The sequence below is a fragment of the Microtus pennsylvanicus genome, chromosome 8 (genome assembly GCF_037038515.1).
Source record: "Microtus pennsylvanicus isolate mMicPen1 chromosome 8, mMicPen1.hap1, whole genome shotgun sequence".
Classification (NCBI taxonomy): domain Eukaryota; kingdom Metazoa; phylum Chordata; class Mammalia; order Rodentia; family Cricetidae; genus Microtus; species Microtus pennsylvanicus.
This window is the reverse complement of record NC_134586.1, coordinates 4,840,425-4,859,409: the sequence shown is the minus strand read 5'-3', so window position 1 is coordinate 4,859,409 and position 18,985 is coordinate 4,840,425. Positions and strand designations below refer to the sequence as shown.

At 45.0% G+C, this 18,985-nt stretch overlaps 1 protein-coding gene across 8 annotated transcripts in view; it reads left to right on the top strand.

Moving 5' to 3' along the window:
* The window catches only part of Irag2 (inositol 1,4,5-triphosphate receptor associated 2), a 53,793-nt gene that overhangs the window by 25,112 nt on the left and 9,696 nt on the right, over positions 1–18,985 (top strand). For 4 of the 8 annotated variants that reach the window (XM_075982295.1, XM_075982296.1, XM_075982294.1 and 1 more), the window contains 9 exons: positions 2,799–2,845; positions 2,943–3,007; positions 3,158–3,250; positions 4,152–4,222; positions 11,589–11,646; positions 13,104–13,167; positions 13,252–13,279; positions 13,699–13,839; positions 18,036–18,170. In XM_075982295.1, the coding sequence (XP_075838410.1) occupies positions 2,799–2,845; positions 2,943–3,007; positions 3,158–3,250; positions 4,152–4,222; positions 11,589–11,646; positions 13,104–13,167; positions 13,252–13,279; positions 13,699–13,839; positions 18,036–18,170 (702 nt within the window). Of the gene's footprint in view, positions 1–2,798; positions 2,846–2,942; positions 3,008–3,157; positions 3,251–4,151; positions 4,229–11,588; positions 11,647–13,103; positions 13,168–13,251; positions 13,280–13,698; positions 13,840–18,035; positions 18,171–18,985 lie in introns of all 8 variants that reach the window. The other 4 variants (XM_075982298.1, XM_075982297.1, XM_075982292.1 and 1 more) reach the window with 1 other exon arrangement.

The window sequence follows — 18,985 nt, the reverse complement described above, 5'->3', positions numbered from 1 at the left end:
TCTCTCTCTCACTCTCTCTCTCTCTCTCTCTCTCACTCTCTCTCTCTCTCTCTCTCTCTCTCTCTCTCTCTCTCTGTGTGTGTGTGTGTGTGTGTGTGTGTGTGTGTGTGTGTGTGTGAGCGTGTGAGCGGCCCGTGTTTGCTGATCCAGCCCATAGGAGACTCTCATTTTGATCCATGCTTTGCCAACCCCGCCCTGTGGTAACTCCCGCTCACAAGAGCAAGGGCTGGGGCCTGGGTTTTCATGTAAATGGGATCAGGTCTCTATTTGAATGGATTGCCTGAGAGGAGAGCATGTTCCTCCTGGGTGTTTGCTTCATGGAGTGAGCGAATCTGCCACAAGTAAGTCAGACTCCTACCTGAATTTACTCTATTTCTTGGTTTTCTATGCTTTTAAAATATGTTCAGCAGATTCTCCCTCAGTCTGTCCAGGCCACAAGGTTGTTGGTGGGTTAAGTCTTATATGAGTGTGGGATAGTGGTTTAAACGGGGTTTAAGTTACTCCTATCCCACTCCACATACATAGACGTCTAGAAGGTCTTCCCTCCAATTCTCCTATACTGCAACTTCAAATTTGAAATGAGCTTTGAAGAACGGAAAGCCAACCCTTTCCTCTGTCTATTCTCATATAATGGATGAACGTGTTCCTGAGCTACACGTTTGACAGGCTAGGGTTGAGTTCTGCTGCGTGTCATATCCTGGTTGCTGAGATTTATAAAGATTAACAACCCGAGAGTTAAATCCGCCTGCTTCCACAGTGACCCTGCAGGACTATGGGGGTGACCCTGCAGGACTATGGGGAGACAGATGGCCACGCAGTTTGTGAGGTTTCTCCCAGATGGCACTGGACGTTGGTGTGGTCAGTGAGCATTGACAGTTGTTAGAACACTTCCGAGAATGTTTCAGCACAAGAGATGGGAGGTTTTCTACTGTGCAAGCAAGGGCCTTCCGACTGCACTGTCTAAGGTTACAGTGAACAGAACACTGTAGGGCACCCTACAGACAAAACTTGTCTGTGGCCTCTGGGGGCAAATCTTACATGTTTACCATAGTTGTGTTTTGGCTTTAAACAGGAAAACCAGACTTTTAAAATAGAAGTATTGTTACAAAAAGGTGAAGTGTGTTCCTCCCTCCCACTTTTGGAAGCCGTCTAGTAGGGCATGAACACACTTCTGCCTACGTTCAAGCATTGAGCACCAAGGTGCCAGCAGACAGGGCCGGCGTTAGTACTGCAACTCATCAGAGCGGATGACATGGAAACACATTACAATTAATATTTACTTTTTAAAAGATTTACCATGTGTCCATGTGAATGTATGCACATATATGTGCAGGGGTCTGCAGTGACTGGGAAAGGGTGTCAGAGCCCCTGGAGATGGACTTACAGGTTGGAGCAAGCCACCATCGGGTACTGGGGACTGAACTCAAGTCCTCTGCAAGAGCCACCGGCTCTCTGAACTGCCGAGCCTCTCTCCAGCCCATGTTTGTATTTAAATCTTTGTAAGTCTAAACAGTTTAGACACTCTCTTTCCCTATACCCCACGTCAGTGCATACCCAGAGTTAGTCTGTGCTGGAGAAGAAACTGTTTAGTTTAGTGTGGTTCAGAAGACTGACTGCCTCCCAGGCCCTTGGTAGACTCCTCCTCCCTGGCCTTAATTCCTTGCATTTCCCCCTGAAAACCCTCTGTAGAACAGTTTTGGGGAAATGAGATTACATATACTTGTATGTTGTTTCAGTGTACATGCAGAGGTCAGAGGCTATTTGTGGTTGTCATCTCCTTCTTCCCTCCACGTTTCTGGTTTCCAGGCATTGGACTCAGGTCGTCAGACTCAGCATCAGCGCCGTCACCTGCTGAGTCTGCTCGTCTTCCCTGACGTCTGTAGATTCTAACAAACTAAATAGACGTAGACAGAGTGCCTGCCCGGCATGGCCAAGGCTCTCCGTTCGTCATTACTGCTAAGGCCTTCTGTGGCCTGCCACTGGCTGTAGCCTTTGACGATTCTGCATCCAATTGATCATACTCTGCACACCTGTATGCAGTTATGCGTGTTTGCATCTCACCCTGTCTGTGTCTGCCACAGACATGCCAGCATGATAGCACTTCTGAATTCAGCTTCCCTTCCTAAACACAAAACAAGCAGAGCAAGCTCCCAGGAAAAGTCCAGGGCTTAAAAGGAAGCACCCGGCCAGACCAATACCCACTTTTGCTTTTTGAAAGAGCGTAAGCGTGTGTATAAATCCTAGTGCCGCAACCAGATCCTCTCTAATCGAGAACCCTTACTATAAATTTCAAGGTTCGAATGAGACTTTTATAACTTTCACAACTTGCCCTGGCAGTTCAGTACTGCCTTTGAATGGAATCATGGGTGTTGACCTGCTTGTAATCTATCAAATCCCTGCAATATGGGTTAAGTCTAAAGTGTATAATTTATCTCTCAAGAAACCCAAGAGCCGTTTCAGGTCGTAAGTTGGATGCTGAGTAGCTGTTTCATAAATAAAAAGGTGGCAGTCACATAGTGCAGCCCTCAAACAAGAACAGGCCTTGAGTGTGTGAGATAAACTCCATCTGCCCTTGGGGTTTAGCGTTTGTTTTGCTCAAGGATGTATCAGGTTTCCTCTAAAGTGGGGTGTTGTTTGTGAGAACGGCTCAGAGAAAGTGTGCGGATGAAGATTCCCTAAAGGTCCCACTCCCCAGATCTTCCCCGGAGCCCAGGAAATAGTGGGTTGATTTAAAGCTGTTGAGGATACTGGCCTACAGCTGTCAAACCACTGACCACATGTCTCCTTGTTCCCTGCAGGAGAATGGTGTTGGTCGCCTGTATTCTGAGAGCTTGCCACAGCTCAGGTTTGTCCTGCTTTTGAACTTGGGTGCCCATTCCGTGGGTTTTTAACGAAATCACTTGCCCTCCATGTTGAAGGTATTTCTTGTCTCCTTTCGTCAGGGAGTCTCTCACACAACCCTCAGCCAATCACACTTCATCCTCAGAGAGCACCGTGACTTCGAGTGGTGAGTAGAGGCAGGACAGAGAAAGCTGGGGTTCTTGTTACTAACTGAGCCCTGGTGTTTGGCAGCCTGCTAAGGGGCGTGCAAATAAGAGGGGCCTAGGCAAATGCTTCGTTTGCATGGCTCTCACAGCCAGCCTCTTCCTGTCCCCAGACTCTGGATCAGACACTTTGCACATGACTCCTGGGGACCTTGACTGCAAATCCCTCTGCGAGGAGGAAGCGGGATCGGCCTCTGCCATGCCAGGTATGCTGTCGCGGCTGTCGCGGCTGTCGCGGCTGTCGCGGGGCTCAGGGGCCACTTCTAAGCCCGCAAGCCCCTAAGTGGTGCCTACAAGCTAGTCAGGTCAGTGGCCCTGGGAGCTTGATAACGTGGGGTGTTCCTCTTCAGAAAGTGATTCCTGTCAAATACCTTGATGCAGTCTGTCTGTGCTGTGAGGGTGATGCCACTGTCTCCATTTGATGGGCAGATGAAAGGTTAGGGTATGTTACAGCAGACCTTAAATATTGTCATCTGACAGAAATGGTTTATACTTAGTTAGGTGTCCCAGCCCTAAAATTTAAGGAAAAACAGAAAACTTCCATAGAAGGAATCATATTTTCCAAAAGAAATTGATATCTATTTTGCTTTTATTTCGTATAGTCTTTTATAACCCTCGACTCTTCCAGAAGCGGGAAGCACAGGGTTGAGGCAGTGCAGGCTGCATTCTGTGCAGGGTGTGCAAAAATGAAGAGACGTCACTACACATGACAGTGTCCCCAAAGTGTCCCTTTTCTCAGCCTGACAGCCTGGTATCGGGGAGTGTCCACATCACAATCACTGCCAGCCTTGCATACAATATTTGCAAAACTATGTGTCAAGCTGTAGGAAAGCCAAATTGCAGCCACTTCTTCCTCCACGTAGCTCTGTAGTAGAAAAAGGCCGCTTCAGCCCGGGAAAAGCTTAAAGAAACAGCTAGCCCTGTTTGAAAGGCCGCTCCTGCATCCCTGGCTGTGCACTGGCAGACATGCGTGTGCTCGGGAGCCATTAGCTGCTGTCACAACTCAGCCTTTGCCTTTGCTGGTCTGGCCACATCACCACCCCGCTGTCTCTTCCTCTTTTGCTTGTCACTGCTTCCCCCGTCTCTCACTGCTTCCTCTTCTCGCAGGCACCAGCCCAGCTCCGAATAATGCTGCAAGCCAGGACTCCGTGAGCGCAGACCAGGCTGCATCGCAGCTGGTGAGGGTAACGTCCATGCTAACAGCAAAGGCAGTGACAAGCTTCGAGGATCCAGCTGTCCCTTCGAATTTACATAATGCTCTTTGAAAATCATATTTTACTCTCTCAAGATATTAGGAAACAAATCTGAGTTACTAGAATTTAATTATATGGCCAGGGTATTACCGACTTGGGTAAGCTTGGAGATGAATCCAAGTGAGGATGGCCTTGCTTCATGCTGAATGTCATTCACTCGCTAATGCATCCTAGATCAGAGACAAGGTGATGAATGCATCATTGCATACAGCTACACAATCAGTAATGTGTGTATGTGTTGTATGTGTTTGTGTGTGCGTGTTGTGTGTGCATGTGTGTTGTATGTGTGGTGTTTATGTGTATTTTGTGTGTGTTGTGTGTGTACATGTGTGTTGTGTGTGTGTGTGTGGTATGTGTTGTATGTGCTTTTCTGCATATGTGTGTATGTATATGTATGTGTGGTATGTATATGTGTGTGTTGTGTATGTTATGGGTGTGTTGTGTACACATTGTATGTATGTGTTGTGTGTGTGTGCATGTGTGTGATGCTGATTGTGTGACAAAGCAGACAGTCAATGATTGTCATGAGATTACTGGTGTGAAAGAAGAACTGGTTGGGGTGAAAGCCAGGAGGATCACAGGAAATGCTGTGAGAGCAACATGGTTTTAAAGGTTAACACTAAACACTCACAGAAAAACTCCTTTCATGAAGGAAGATCCACTGTCACTCTTGAGAATGGTTGAAGGAGAGCCTGGAGACTTTGCTCTAGGGCCATGATTCTCCAAGGCTCTTGCTTATATTTTACTACCTTTGTTGTATGTGTGAAGGTCCATTGCCACGTGCATCCATGGTTGAAGGGTAACCTGCTTTATGGTTCTCCAAGGGTTTTTCTTAGACATTACTCCCTCGGGTGTAGGGGGGGGCTAGGAAGAAGGTGCATGCTGGATATATAAGTATTGTTGTCTTCAGCTCAGTGCAGCGTCAAGAACCACAAAGATCCATGCAGGTAACTCAGGAAAGCTACAGGGTGAGGGTTTGGGCGCTGTGAGGTAGATAACAATGTTAAAATCGAAAAGGAATGGGGTGAGTGGTGGGCACGTTATTTGGAATCCTCCTTCCGTGTGGAGCAGAACGAGGATGCAGTGTTGGCTGCTGTAGATGCTGCTGTTTCCCCTTCTTAAAAGGGGCAGAGGAAAATAAACTCAGGATGTTTCATTTTCGTGGGAGACTCTCCTAGGTGTGGGTGGAGATTCCTTTCATCTCGAAGCAAGGCAGTCATGAAGAAATCTTAAGAACGGTGGATTATAAAAACTGTGGAGGGAAGGGAACGAGTCCTGATGCTGTTGTCATAGTCAGAGAAGGGAGGCAGTGGTGAGCATGAGATCCACAAGGTAAATCACATGAATGACTGAAGGACACAAAGGAAGGCCCAGCTCCAGAGCACAACCTAAAAGAGCAAATGACAAGAGAAGGGAGGAAGGAAGAAGCGCAGAGTTTGAGATGAAACAAGGCGACACTGACAAGCTTCAGGTTGGAGCAAGGCATCAGTAGCGTGTAAGATCTTACAGTTTAACAACCCACCCGAGAAGGAGACACACATTTGTGTCATCAGGCAGAAAAGCGAGTGTGTGGGTGAGGTTTCTTAAGGACTGGCAGGCGGCTGAATGTACCAAGGATACGGAATATGGTATCCCAGGTTCTGGCTACTATGGATGGAGCAGCAGTGAACTTGGTTGAATGAGTGTCTCTGTGGTGGGATGGGGCATCCTTTGGGGAGATGCCCAAGCGTGGTACAGCTGGATCTTAAGGTAGATATCTATTTGCATCCTTCTGCATGCAGTCATCCAGTTTGACCAGCAGCATTTGTTGAAGATGCTGACTTTTTCCAGCGGGTATTTCTGGCTTCTTTATCAAAAGTCAGGTGTCAATGGGTGTATGGATTTTAATCTGAGTCTTCAATTTGATTCCATTGAACAACATGTTTTTTTTCGTACCAATACCATGCTGTGTTTTATTTTGTTTTTAACTATAGCTTTGTAGTACAACTTAAAATTGTGAATTGTGATGCTTCCTTCAGTTCTTTTATTATTTGGGATTGTTTTAGCTATCCTGGTTGTGTGTGTGTGTGTGTGTGTGTGTGTGTGTGTGTGTGTTTCCATAAGAAGCTGAAAATTGTCTTTTCTGAAGCTGTGATAAATTGTGTTAGAATTTTGATGGGGATTCTATTAAATCTGTAGATGACTTTAGATAGGATAGAATGGCCATTTTTACTATATTAATCCTACAAATCCATGAACATTGGAAATCTTTCTACTTTTTGATACCTTCTTCAATTCTATTCCATTGATCAATGTTTCTGTTTATGTGCCCAAATTGTGCTGTTTATATTGCTATAGTTCTGTAGCAGTATTTGTAATTAAGAATGATGATACTGTCCTGATGGTTTTGGGGGCCTTTGTTGTTGTTGTTTTGTGTTTTATCATTCAGGATTGTTTTAGCTCTCCTGAGTTCTTTGTGTTTCTATATGAAGCTGAGATTATTCCTTTCAAGATCTGTGAAGAATTGTGTTAGAATTCTGGTCAGGATTGCATTGACTCTGCAGAAATGCTCCTTCTGTTTCTATTTTGTGGAATAATTTGAGGAGTATTGGCCTTGCCCTTGGATGTTGTTGGTTGGGAGACACTTAGTTACTATTTCCATCTCACTGGGAGTTACAGGGCTACTTAAATTGCTTTTCTGATCTTGTTCATCTTTGGTAGATTAATATATTGAGAAAATTATCCATTTCTTTTAGATTTTTCTATTTGGTAGAGTATAGATTTTAAAAGTATACATCCTCATGGTTCTCTGGATTTCCTTGGTGACTGTTATTATGATTCCATTTTCTTCTCTAGTTTTGTTAATTTGGATCTTGTCTCTTCACCTCTTAGTTAATTTGGGTAAGGGTTTGTTAAACTTGTTGATTTTTCTCAAAGAATCAATTCTTTGTTTTGTTGATTTTTTTATTGTTCTCTTTGTTTTTATATCTTATTGATTTCAGACCTGCGTTTATTTCTCGCCACCTACTTCTTTTGGGTGTGCTTGCTTCTTTTTGTTGCAGAGCTTACAGGTATGCTGTTAATAGTATGAGATCTCCACAATTTTTTATGTAGACATTTACTGCTATGAACTTGCATCTTAGAACTTGCATTGTGTTATGTAAGTTTGGGTGTGTTGTATATTCTTCTTCATTCAATTCCAGAAAGTCTTTCATTTTTTTCTTCATTGCTGTCTCAATTCATTTTCCACTCAGTAGTGAGTTATTGAGTATCCATGAGTTTGTAAGCTTTTTGTGGTTTTTGTTGTTGATGGTGATATCCAGTTTTAATCTGTGATGGTCAGATAGGATGCAGGGTGTTATTTCAATTTTCATGTATCTGTTAAGATTTTTGAGTCCAACCAAGTACATGGTCAACTTTGGAGAAAGTTCCATGAGGTGCTGAAAAGAAGGTATATTCTTTTGTGTTTGGGTGAGATATTCTGTAAGTATCTGTTAGGTCCTAACATCTGTTAGCTTCAGGATTTCTCTGTTTTGTTTTGTCTGGAGTGCTTGTCTAGTGGTAGGAGTGGTAAGAAGTCAGGTCCTGTCACTCTGTGAGGGTCAATATGTGATTTAAGCTGTAGTAACATTTACTTTACAAACTTCGGTGTCCTTGTGTTTGGTGCACAGATGTTAAGAATCGCAATGTCTTCTTGGTAGGTTTTTCCTTTGATGAGCATGTAGTGTCCTTCACTATCTCTTCTCATTAGTTTGGTTTGAAGTCTATTTTGTCAGGTAATGACACTAACTTGGATGGGGTGCTGTTTATCTTTAATATTACAGTGTATTTCTTGGATGCAGCAGAAGGATGGATCCTGTTTTTTTATTAAATATGTTAGTCTATGTCCTATGATGAATTGGAACCGTTGATGTTAAGAGCTGTCAATAAACAGTTGATTCTTGTTATTTTTTGTTGTGGTGTGGGTTCCTCTTGATCCTTTTGATTTGATGGTCTGGGATTATTTATTCCTTGTGTTTTGGGGGCATGGTTAGCCTCTTTAGGTTAAGGTTTTCCTTCTAGCACCTTCTGTGGGCCTGGATTTGTAGATAGACACTGCTTGAATTTGGTTTTATCATGAATATCTTTCTCTTAGTGTGGTTGAAAGTTTTGCTGGGTATAGTAGTCTGGGCTGGCCCCTGTGGTCTCTTGGAGCTTGTAGAACATAAGTGAAGGCCCTCTGGCTTTTAGAGTCACCATTAAAAGTCAGGCGTTGAGCCAAGTGATGGTGGTACATGCCTTTAATGCCAATATTTGGGAGGCACAGGTTGGCAGATCTCTGTGAGTTCGAGACCAGCCTGGTCTACAGAATGAGTTCTAGGACAGCCAGGGCTATGCGAAGAAACCCTATCTAGAAAAACAAACAAACAAACAACAACAAAATTCAGGTGTTATTTTAATAGGTCTGCCTTTCTATGTTAACTGATCTTTTCCGCTTGCAGCTTTTGATATTCTTTCTGTGTTCTGTATGTTTGTGTTCTGAATGCTTCTTTACCTTGATAGGCAATTCCTTTTTTAGGTTATGGAGATTTTCTTCTAGGATTTTGTGCTTTTGACCTGGGTTTTTTTTTCTCTCTCCTCAATTCCCATTTGATATTTTCTGAGTAGCCAAGATTTCCTGCATGTTTTGTACCTGGATTTTTTAGATTTGACACTTTCTTTGGTTGAGATATCAGTTTCTTCTATCTTGTCTTCAATGTCTGAGATTCTCTCTTCCATCTCTTGTATTATGTTGACAAGGCTTGCCTCTGAGGTTTTTAATCGAGTTCCTAAATTTTTCACTTCCAGTCTTCCCTCAGTTTGGGTTTTCTTTATTGATTTTACATCTTGAACTGTTTTTTTATTCATTTCATTCTGCTGTTTGTTTGTGTTTTCATAAATGTATTTATCCAAGTCCTCTTTAAGGACCTCCAACATACTCATAGAAGTTATTTTGAAGTTCTTGTCTTTTTTTTTTTTTTTTTTTGGTTTTTCGAGACAGGGTTTCTCTGTGGTTTGGGAGCCTGTCCTGAAACTAGCTCTTGTAGACCAGGCTGGTCTCGAACTCACAGAGTTCTGGGATTGAAGTTCTTGTCTTAAGCCTCAGCTGTATTGCCTCTCTCGGGGCCTATTGGAGCAGGGTTTCTGGGTTCTAGTGGAGACATTGTCCTGGCTGTTACTGTGTTTTATTACTGGCATTTAGGAATCTGGGTCTGTGATGACTGTAGATCTAGGTGCTGATATCTGTTCTAGTCTTTACTGTGTGGATGTTCTGATTTTTGGTTTCTCTTGCCTTCTCTGGTTCTTAGGAGGGTGTGTTTGCTGTAGGTTGCCTGGTAGGAAATGCTTTTGAGACCCTGCTGGGTGTAGCTGCTGGGAGTTCCAGGCAAAATGTGTTTCTAGGTTCTAGGAGCTGATAATTCAGAAAAGGAATGAGCTAGAAGTGGGAGGGAGGTTGAGGGGATCAACATGACAGAGGAAAGAAAGATGTGTCAGGGATGTGCATAGAGCCCTGGGAGTGGGGACTAAGGGGGAGGAGAGGCCACAGCATGTGTTCTGCTGCATTAGGCCTACTTTCTATGAGCTCCCACTCATCTGACGGTGTCGGCATCGTACAGACAACTGTGTGCCTACAGCGTTCCCACTAAGTCTTCCAGACAAGTCAGCACAACCTGCTCACATAGTTATGCCTGTGTGGCGATCCCTGCAGGTTTAGAGCAGGCAGGGGAAACCTGATCCATGAAGAGACGAGAACGAACCTTGGGTCTGTCCAATTTTACTGTAACTAGTGCTGGACCAGGACTTCGAGAGTCTGACCCAGATCTTAGCCATGTTTGAGCACAGCACAGTTTTGAAAAAGGTATTTGGATAAAGTACACAACAATTTAAGACATGTTTACATTGAGATTCTTTACAGAGTCCATCTGGTTTCTTTGAAAGAATAGGTACTGTTGACTCAGAGATAATGCCCAAGATGTAGGGTCTAGGAGTTTGACTGAGGTAAACACAATGCCTGTGAGTGTCGGGGTTGGCCTGGCCCTAAGATAACATAGTCATTTAGGCTGTTGTGAATCACAGAGACATCACTCATAAAAGTGAGTTTTATGGGAGAGATGCCTCAGTGGTAAGAGCACTGGCTACTCTTCCAGAGGTATTGAGTTCACTTCCCAGCAACCATGAACAATGGTTCACAACCATCTATAATGGGATCTGATGCCCTCTTCTGGTGTAAAGGTGGACTTGCAGATAGAGCACTCATCTATCCATAAAATAGATAATAAATCTTTAAAAAACAAATAGATAAATAAATCTTAAAGAGTGGGTTTTATGGTCAAGATTTAGGGGGAAAGGTCTTAGATAGATAAAAGCAAATTCTGAGAGATAAGGCAGAGCCTGTCTCATCAGGCAGCAAAGAATCAGCAGGCTGTCAAACGACATCATTTCTAGCGTTCCAGGAGGAGCAGGTACACACCTCATTCCTTTGTAGAGGTCAGCTGTGTGTTTAACTTTCCTGGCTTCTCTGTGCGCACAGGCTTTTTGCCCTCTATACCCCTGGCACACACACAATTTTTTATAGCAGCTGGTTAATGGTTTTAAAATATTTGAATGAAGCTATCCGTTCAATTACATTTTGATTCAAGTAATCCTAGCATTTGAATGCGTGAGGAAGGAGGATCACTAGTTCCAGGCTAGTACGGGCTCGTGGTCTACATACTGAGATCTTGTCTCAAATGACAACAAAAGAACTAAATTCTGTGTGTGTGTGTGTGTGTGTGCGCGCGCGCGTGTGTGTGCATGTGTGCACGTGTGTGTGTGCATGTGTGTGTATGCATGTGTGCACGTGTGTGTGTGTGTGTGTGTGTGCGCGTGTGTGCGTGTGTGTTCATGTGGAATGGAGGTATAAAAGAATGGATCTTAACAGGCATGTTTCTATAATGCCATGGAAGGCGCCCCTTGCTGTAGCCTGAGATGGCACTGTATACATCCCCACACACCACCCTGTGTGCCTGGGTGGAGGAGCTGGAGCACAGCTCCTTCCATGCTAGAGCCCCAATGCCTCCTCCTCCTCATGCACATCACTGGTTTCCTTCGTGACAATTGCGTCCTTTTACAGATCCTACATTTATGTCACTTTGGCCTCCATGCAATCCTTTCCACTGGCCCTGTCTGGGCTGGCCTTCATTCCAGTTCCCATAGTGCTGCAGGGCCATTTGATAGACACAGGCCAGGAGAGGCCAGGAGGCAGGGAGCTTTGCTTCCCACATATGCAAATCCAAAGTTTTTCCAATTTTAGGAAGCGGGAGAGGGACTCGGAACAGTAGAAGACAGAGGGAAGGACAGCACCACAGGAGGTAAGGCATGTGCATGCGCAAATGCACGCAACGTCACATGACCTGTTAGTGGTTCTGGGTGATATATCATAGGCAAAGCTGTCGGCCACCTACCTACAACACATTCCGCACCCTGGGATAAGATCAGCCAATAGGATCAAGTCTTGCGTCGTATTTCAAATGAACCCTTGGGTCTGACTGTCCCGTGGGACAGGCCTGGTGGCTCATATCTCTAGTGGTGGTACTCTAAGTGGAAGCAGGAAGGTCAGCAGCTAAAGGTCAACCTTAGATAAACAGTGTGTTCACAGTCACGCTGGGGTGCATTTGGCCCTGTCTTCAAAATAACCCCCAAGCAAACACAAAATACAAAACAACCCCCCAAACAAAACCAAACAAGCAAACCTTATTGAGATAATACTATTGTCATAATCTGAGCATTCAGCTTGCTAGCTGCTTAATTTCAGCCCTCCAAATGCAAGGCAAGGCGGGTAAACAGTGGTTCCATAGCCTCAGGAAATTAGTGCAACTATTTGTCACTGCGGGTTTGCCGTGAAGTTCTCACGTGACTCAGTAGTTACATAAAATCATGTCCTATCAGGGCATGATTCGACAAGGTCGCGACTTGGCTGCATCATACGTCTGAGAGCCAAAGTTTGTCAACTCTAAAGCCAATGTCATTCATGTTTCCAAGCCGTCACATAGAAAACTGTCATGATAGAGAGATTGTTCTGGAACGGTGAGGTTGATGCTGTGTTCATCAACGTTCTTTGGATCAGTTGCTTTTCTTCGAGGTGTAGCAAAAAATTGTGAGAAAAGCAACTTATAGGAGGGAAGATTTGTACCTTGATGGATACCATCCTTCCGTTGTGATGGGGAAAGTGTAGCAACAGGAGCGTGCGTGGGGCCGCTGGTCCCCTGCGCACACAGCCAGGAAGTAGACAAACACTGGTGCTTGGCTCACTTTCTGTTCACTTAGTCTGGGACTCCAGCCCATGGGATGGTGCCCCCCACATGCAGAGGTGGCACCACAGGTCATCTGACCCAGTCTAGGAGCTCCCTCGCAGACATGCCTTGGAGTTCTGTTTCTGTGGTGATTCTAGACAAACACCGTTGTTAGCAGCGTTGTTACTGGAAGTGCTGCAGACACTGCCGCTTTCAAAGGCTGGACCAGGACAGCAGAGGGGTGCTCAGGCAGTGGGTCTCATGTGGTGAGTTGAAACATCAAGAGGGCATCAGGGCGCTCTGACTCCGGGCTGTCTTTGGTTTTCACCCACCACTGATGCCCTGAGGTACAAGTCTGTGCGTTCCTATTGGTGGCTTAGCTGATTCTCTTACTGTGTGAGCAAGTGCCTTAGCTGCCAGTCACCTCGGACATTTAAATGAAACACGTTTTAGTGAGGCTGGGACAGAATAGCATTGGGTGGAAATGGGATTTGGGATGTTAACTCTTTTTAATCCAGTACTTTGTCTTTCTGCAGAAACTGAGGTTTCCCCGCCTCCCAAAGCACCTGCAAAGTTAGTCAGCTTTCAGCAGCGTGAGAAGTAAGTCTCCCTCACACTGGGTGTGGAGGCCATTTTTTCCCTTGGGTCATACACCTGTGAGTAAGTTCTCTGTCTCCTCCGCAGCACTTCAGCTAGTGAGAAGGAGGTGGAGGTGAGTTCAAAGCAAATGACTACCTTCTACTCCCTCCGTCCACTGTCCCCTCCCCTTCCCCCTCCTTTCCTCCCTCCCTCCCTTCCTCCCTCCCTCCCTCCCTCTTCTCCACTTTCCCATTCTCTAACCACTCCCCTTTCCCTATTTTCCTCCCCTTCCTCTCCCCCTCCCTCTTCTCTCTCTCTCCTCTCTCCCTCCCTTTCTCCAACTCCCCTCCCTCTTCTGCCCCTCTCTCTGTACTTATGGTCCCATGATGGGTTTGCACAAGCCAGTTACCAGCCTAAGTGCAGCCTAGGATTCCAGGGAGGAGGATGCCTGGCTTGGCTGCACCCCTCTGAGACATGGGTCTGCTCTAACTGCTCTCGTTTTTTTTTTGTTTGTTTGTTTGTTGGTTTTTTTTTTTTTTTTTGCGGCTGCAGGCAGAATTTCTCAGGCTGTCTTTGGGCCTTAAGTGTGACTGGTTTACGCTGGAGAAGAGAGTCAAGCTTGAAGAGAGGTCCCGGGACCTGGCGGAGGAAAACTTGAAGAAAGAGATTACCAACTGTTTAAAGCTCTTAGAGGTGAGCGAACGCCTGGGGACCGGTAGTCACATGTTCACAGGCTTACCTCCTTCTCCCTCTCCCTGTCTGGGGACCACAGGCAGTCACATGTCTACAGGCTTCCCCTCCTTCTCCCTCTCCCTGTCTGGAGACCGCAGGCAGTCACATGTCTACATACAGGCTTCCCCTCCTTCTCCCTCTCCCTGTCTGGGGACCACAGGCAGTCACATGTCTACAGGCTTCCCCTCCTTCTCCCTCTCCTTGTCTGGGAGACACTGCCCTAGAGATTGCAGTGAAGGGCTGGGTGCTATAGGAGTCCAGTTCCATACTTAGGCATATGGATATACACACTTTTCTCAACGCTGTTCTGGAAGACACATCCCTTCTCCGTTGTGTGTTTTTGGTTTCGTTCTCACAGATCATTTGACCACAGACATGAGTTGTTTTCTGGCCTTCTGGTGTGTTCTATAGTCTATGTGTTCATTCCAGTACCATCCCACTTGAATTACTGGAGGTGGTGTGTACTACGTTCTTCAAAAATTATTATGCTTGCTTATTTTGTATATGGGGGGCACATAACACAGAGCATGTATAAAGGCCAGGAGATGGTTATATTTATTGGGGGCCATTCCATGGCTCACACTTGAGGGAATTTTCTTCTTCCACCATATGGGTCCTGGTGTTTGACCTCAAGTCATGTGTGCTGGCGACATGTGCTCACTCTTACCGAGCCACCTCTCCAACTGTGTTGTATGGGTTAGAATCAGAAGCATGGCGCCTCTGATTCTGACCTTTCATTGAGTCGCTTGAGCTGTTCACTCTTCCTCAATGGACGACCCTAATTTTAGGGTAGCTTTTGTGCCAGCCTTTTTCTCTTGGACCACCAATCAGCTCCCAAATCATAACACGGAGACTTCAAACTTTGAATGTTCAACCTTGCCTTGTGCTTGTTTCTGGCTAGCTCTTATAACTTAACCTGTTTTTTTTTTTAATCTATGTTTTGCCTCAGGGTTTTTGACTTTTCTTTCTCTATGTCCTACTGTTCCTGCTGCTTCTTTGTCTGGCTACCTGCCCCCCCCCCCGGGGGTCTCTCTCTTTCTCTTCATCCTCCTTCTCTCTTCCTACTTATTCCCTCTTTCCACCAGCCCTGCCTACCCCTCTCCTGCCTAGCTATTGGCTGTTTAGCTCTATATTAGACCAATCAGGTGCCCTAGGCAGGCAAGGTGAAATAGCAACACATCTTTACATAGTTAAATATTCCTCAACATTTTTTTCTTTTTCATACTTTTTAGTGGTAGGGATCAGCATCAGAGTCTCAGGAATGTGAGGCCCATGTTCTAACCCTGAGCTATGCTCCCCAAGCCCCCACATTTCTCTACTTCTGCTCACTCCCAGATGATACTGTTGAAATTCCACAGACTCTATAGATTGCTTGGTCATCAGGTCTATCAATCTTTCCATTTGTGTCTTCGTGTTATAGGTTTCAAGGAATAAGTCTTCTTCTTCTTTGCTTTGGTTTTTTTCAGGGTGTTATATTCTTTGCAATATTTATTTTAAATAAACAGTTTCCTTGGTTTATTATTTTAAGAAGAGTCAGGACACAGAAACACAACTGATTCTTGTGCTGCTTTTGAATATTGTAATTTTTGCTAATTCAGAATTTTTGTTCTGCCTTTGGGATATGCTGCAGGTAAAAATCACACTGTGAACAGAAATATTTTATACCTCTTAGCTTCTATTTGGGATTCCTTAAAAGTCATTTTTCTTGCCTAATTGCTTTGGCTACTAAACCAATACCATAATATGTTACATAGAAGTGAGGGTGTAGCCCTTGGCTTGTTCTTAGGTGTAGAGGGAGGGGTCATCTTCTGCCAGTGACCCTGACATTTACCGTGGGATTTTGACCCGTGGCTTCTATTATGTTGAAGTAATTTCTTCTTATTTCTGTAATGCTTTTAAAAATGTTTTTAAGAATCACAAATTCATCTTTTCAGATGCTTTCTGATTCTTTTGCTATGATTATATGGCTTTTATCTTTTCTACCAATGTGGTACATTATCTCAAATGAGTCTCATGTATTGAACTAACCTTGCATCCTAGCAACAAATTCCACCTGGTCATGATGTACTGAATTCAGTATTTCGCTGAAGACTTAGCATTAGAATTCCTCAGGGTTATTTCTTTATCTGCCTGCAGCATCTGTCCAGCCTTAGTACTGAGGTAATGAGTTCTCATAGAAGGAGTTTGGAAATAACAAAATAATATGCCTTTTTTATTTGTTTGTTTTGGTTTGGTTTTTTTTGAGACAATGTTTTTCTGTAGCTTTGGAGCCTGTCCTGGAACTAGCTCTTGTAGACCAGGCTGGTCTCAAACTCACAGAGATCTGCCTGCCTCTGCCTCCTGAGTGCTGGGATTAAAGGCGTGCACCACCACCTCCCCGGCTGAAATAATATGTCTTATTGGGTGTTTGGGAAGGATTTTAAAAGCGTTGGTGTGAGTTTTTCTTTACTGTTTGATAGAATTCCTCAGGGAAGCTGTTTGTCCCAGGCTTTTCCTTGTTGAAAGGCTTTTATCAATCAGTTGGTCTTGTCCAGTTATTTCTTCATATTTCTGTTGTAGTTACCAACCTTGTCTTGCTTACATCTCACATCTGCTCTTCTTTCTCAACTGGTTGTTGGTATCTGACAAAGGCTGTTTCTGCTGGCCAACAACCTCTTTAGCTGCAACTTAGACATATCTGTGTGTTTCTAATGTGGCCGCCAGTCACTGTGCCTATGTGATAACAAGGATGTGGAGTTGTGTTGCAGTATTATTTGAAAGGACATAAAGAGCAAGCCAGTGTAACCAGAGACTGCTAGTTCATTTCCTGGCTGCCCAGACCCGAATAATCACACAGAAACTATACTAATTACAGCACAGCTTGGCCAATAGCTTAGGCATATTTCTAGCTAGCTCTTACATCTTAAATTTACCCATTTCTAGTAATCTGTGTATCTCCATGATTCTGTGGCCTATTGGTAATTTCAGGCATCTTTCTCCTTCAGCAGCTACATGGTGTCTCTTTTTGACTCTGCCTACTCACTCTCTATATATCTCATCTAATCTGGCTATATTTTGCCCTGCCATAGGCCAAAGCAGCTTCTTTATTAACCAATGGTAATAAAACATATTCATAGCATACAGAGGGGAATCCCACATCAAACCAAAAAGGTCAAAGCTTGGCATTTCCAGGATTATTAATCAGTCTACCACTTGTGGTGCCTGGTGGTATGACTTGTTGTATGACTGGCACAAAGTTGAAGACCATAGTTGATCATGGCCAGAAGCATGGTGACAAGAACAGCCCAAGCCATGATTGTGAGACCCAGTCAAGAGGGCAGACAAAGGTGAAGGCAGGTGCTCAACCAGTGCCTTGGTTACTATTCTATTGCTGTGCTGAGACACCCCGACCGAGGTCCTCTATAGAAGAAAGAGTTTATTGTGGCTTACTGCTTCAGAGGGTGAGTCTCTGACCATCATGGCAGGGGGCATGGCAGGCAGACATAGTTGCTAGACCAGTGGCTGAGCTCACATCTCATCCTCAGGACAGGGAGCTACCTGGGATGTGTGGACTTCTGAAACCTCAAAGCCCACTCCTAGTGACACACCTCCTCTAGCAAGGTTGCACCTCCTAATCCTTCCCAAATAGTTCTGCCAACTAAGGACCAAGTATTCAAATGTATGACCCAATGGGGGTCATTCTCATTCAAACCACCACAGCTGGCTTCCTCCTTTTCCTCCTTTTATTCAGTGGGGAGCCCCAGGCATGGGATGGTGGTCCCCATATTCAGAAGTGGTCTTCCCTCCTCTCTGGAAGCACTACCACAGACACACCCAATGGGGTATCTCCTAGGTGATTCTAAAATCAGTCTTGATCCAGTTCAAATTATTGTGATTCTCCTCTGAAAAAGTTAATTTGTCCTCATGTAACACTTTCCATTCACGGGCATTATCTGTTTATCTCATCCTGTCTTGTGAGCCATGGAGGAAAGTGAGCACACATGGGGGTAAGGAGACTAGGCATTGTGTACCTGTGACCTAGCACAGTGTTTGGATGCCCTGTACCACTGGGCTTTGGCGGTACTCTCTGCTCTCCATCGGATGCTTAGACCTGAAAGCGGTTTAGCTGATGTTAGAAACACTGTCGAGCATGTTTTAATGCTTTGCTCCCCACACAGTCATTAGCGCCTCTATGTGACGACGACAACCAGGCTCAGGAGATCATTAAGAAGCTGGAGAAGAGTATAACACTTCTCAGCCAGTGTGCAACGCGTGTGGCCAGCAGGGCGGAGATGCTGGGGGCCATCAATCAGGTAACAGTGGAGCTGAGAGAATTTATGCTCCCGCAGAGTGTGGGCTACAGAATAAGAAGACGTTTTCGGAACACTTCTGGGCTTCCAGTTGTGGGTTTAAGCCTTTAAACCCAGCACCGGGGATGCAAAGGCAAGTGCGTGCTTGTGAGTCCAAGCCCAGTTTAGTTTGCACTGAGTTCCGGGCCAGCCAGGGATGCAAGGTGGGAAAGAAAGGAAAAGAGGCAGAGATGGGGTGAGAGCTGGCTGACCCAAAGAGGGAGGCACAGCCCTGTGTAGTCTGCATTGTGGGTTTGCAGAAGTGTATTCCAGGGTGAGATGTAAGCCCCTTTCTCTCCCAGATCACAATAGACCCCACTTTCTTTTTAGGGTGTTTCTTCCATGCTCTTCTTGAAAACTTATAAAGGGCTTTTGCTGTTGTTGGGCTTTTTTGTTGTTTTGTTTGTTTGTTTTGTTTTGTTTTGTTTTTACTCCCATGGAGAGAGTAGGAACCACAACACAAATGATAGAATAATGAACCAGGGGACTCTGAGGACACCGACCCGCATCAGTGCACTTGTGCAGTGGTTGGGAAAGGGCCCTGGCGCCTGCGTCACTGACACAACTGCACCTTCCAGAATGCCTGAGCAGTGGGGCTTTGTTCCCTCCGGATGCTCAGTGCTGACTGTGGTTTCCTTGGTCACCCCTGCCTACCCTCCTATCTGCTTTCGTTTGAGTGTCATACAGAGTCACAGAAAAGTAGGGTTTCAAGTGTGCATCTTGAGAAGTTCCCAGGAGACTCCTGAAAATCGGCACCAAACAGATGGGCTAAGGTTTCC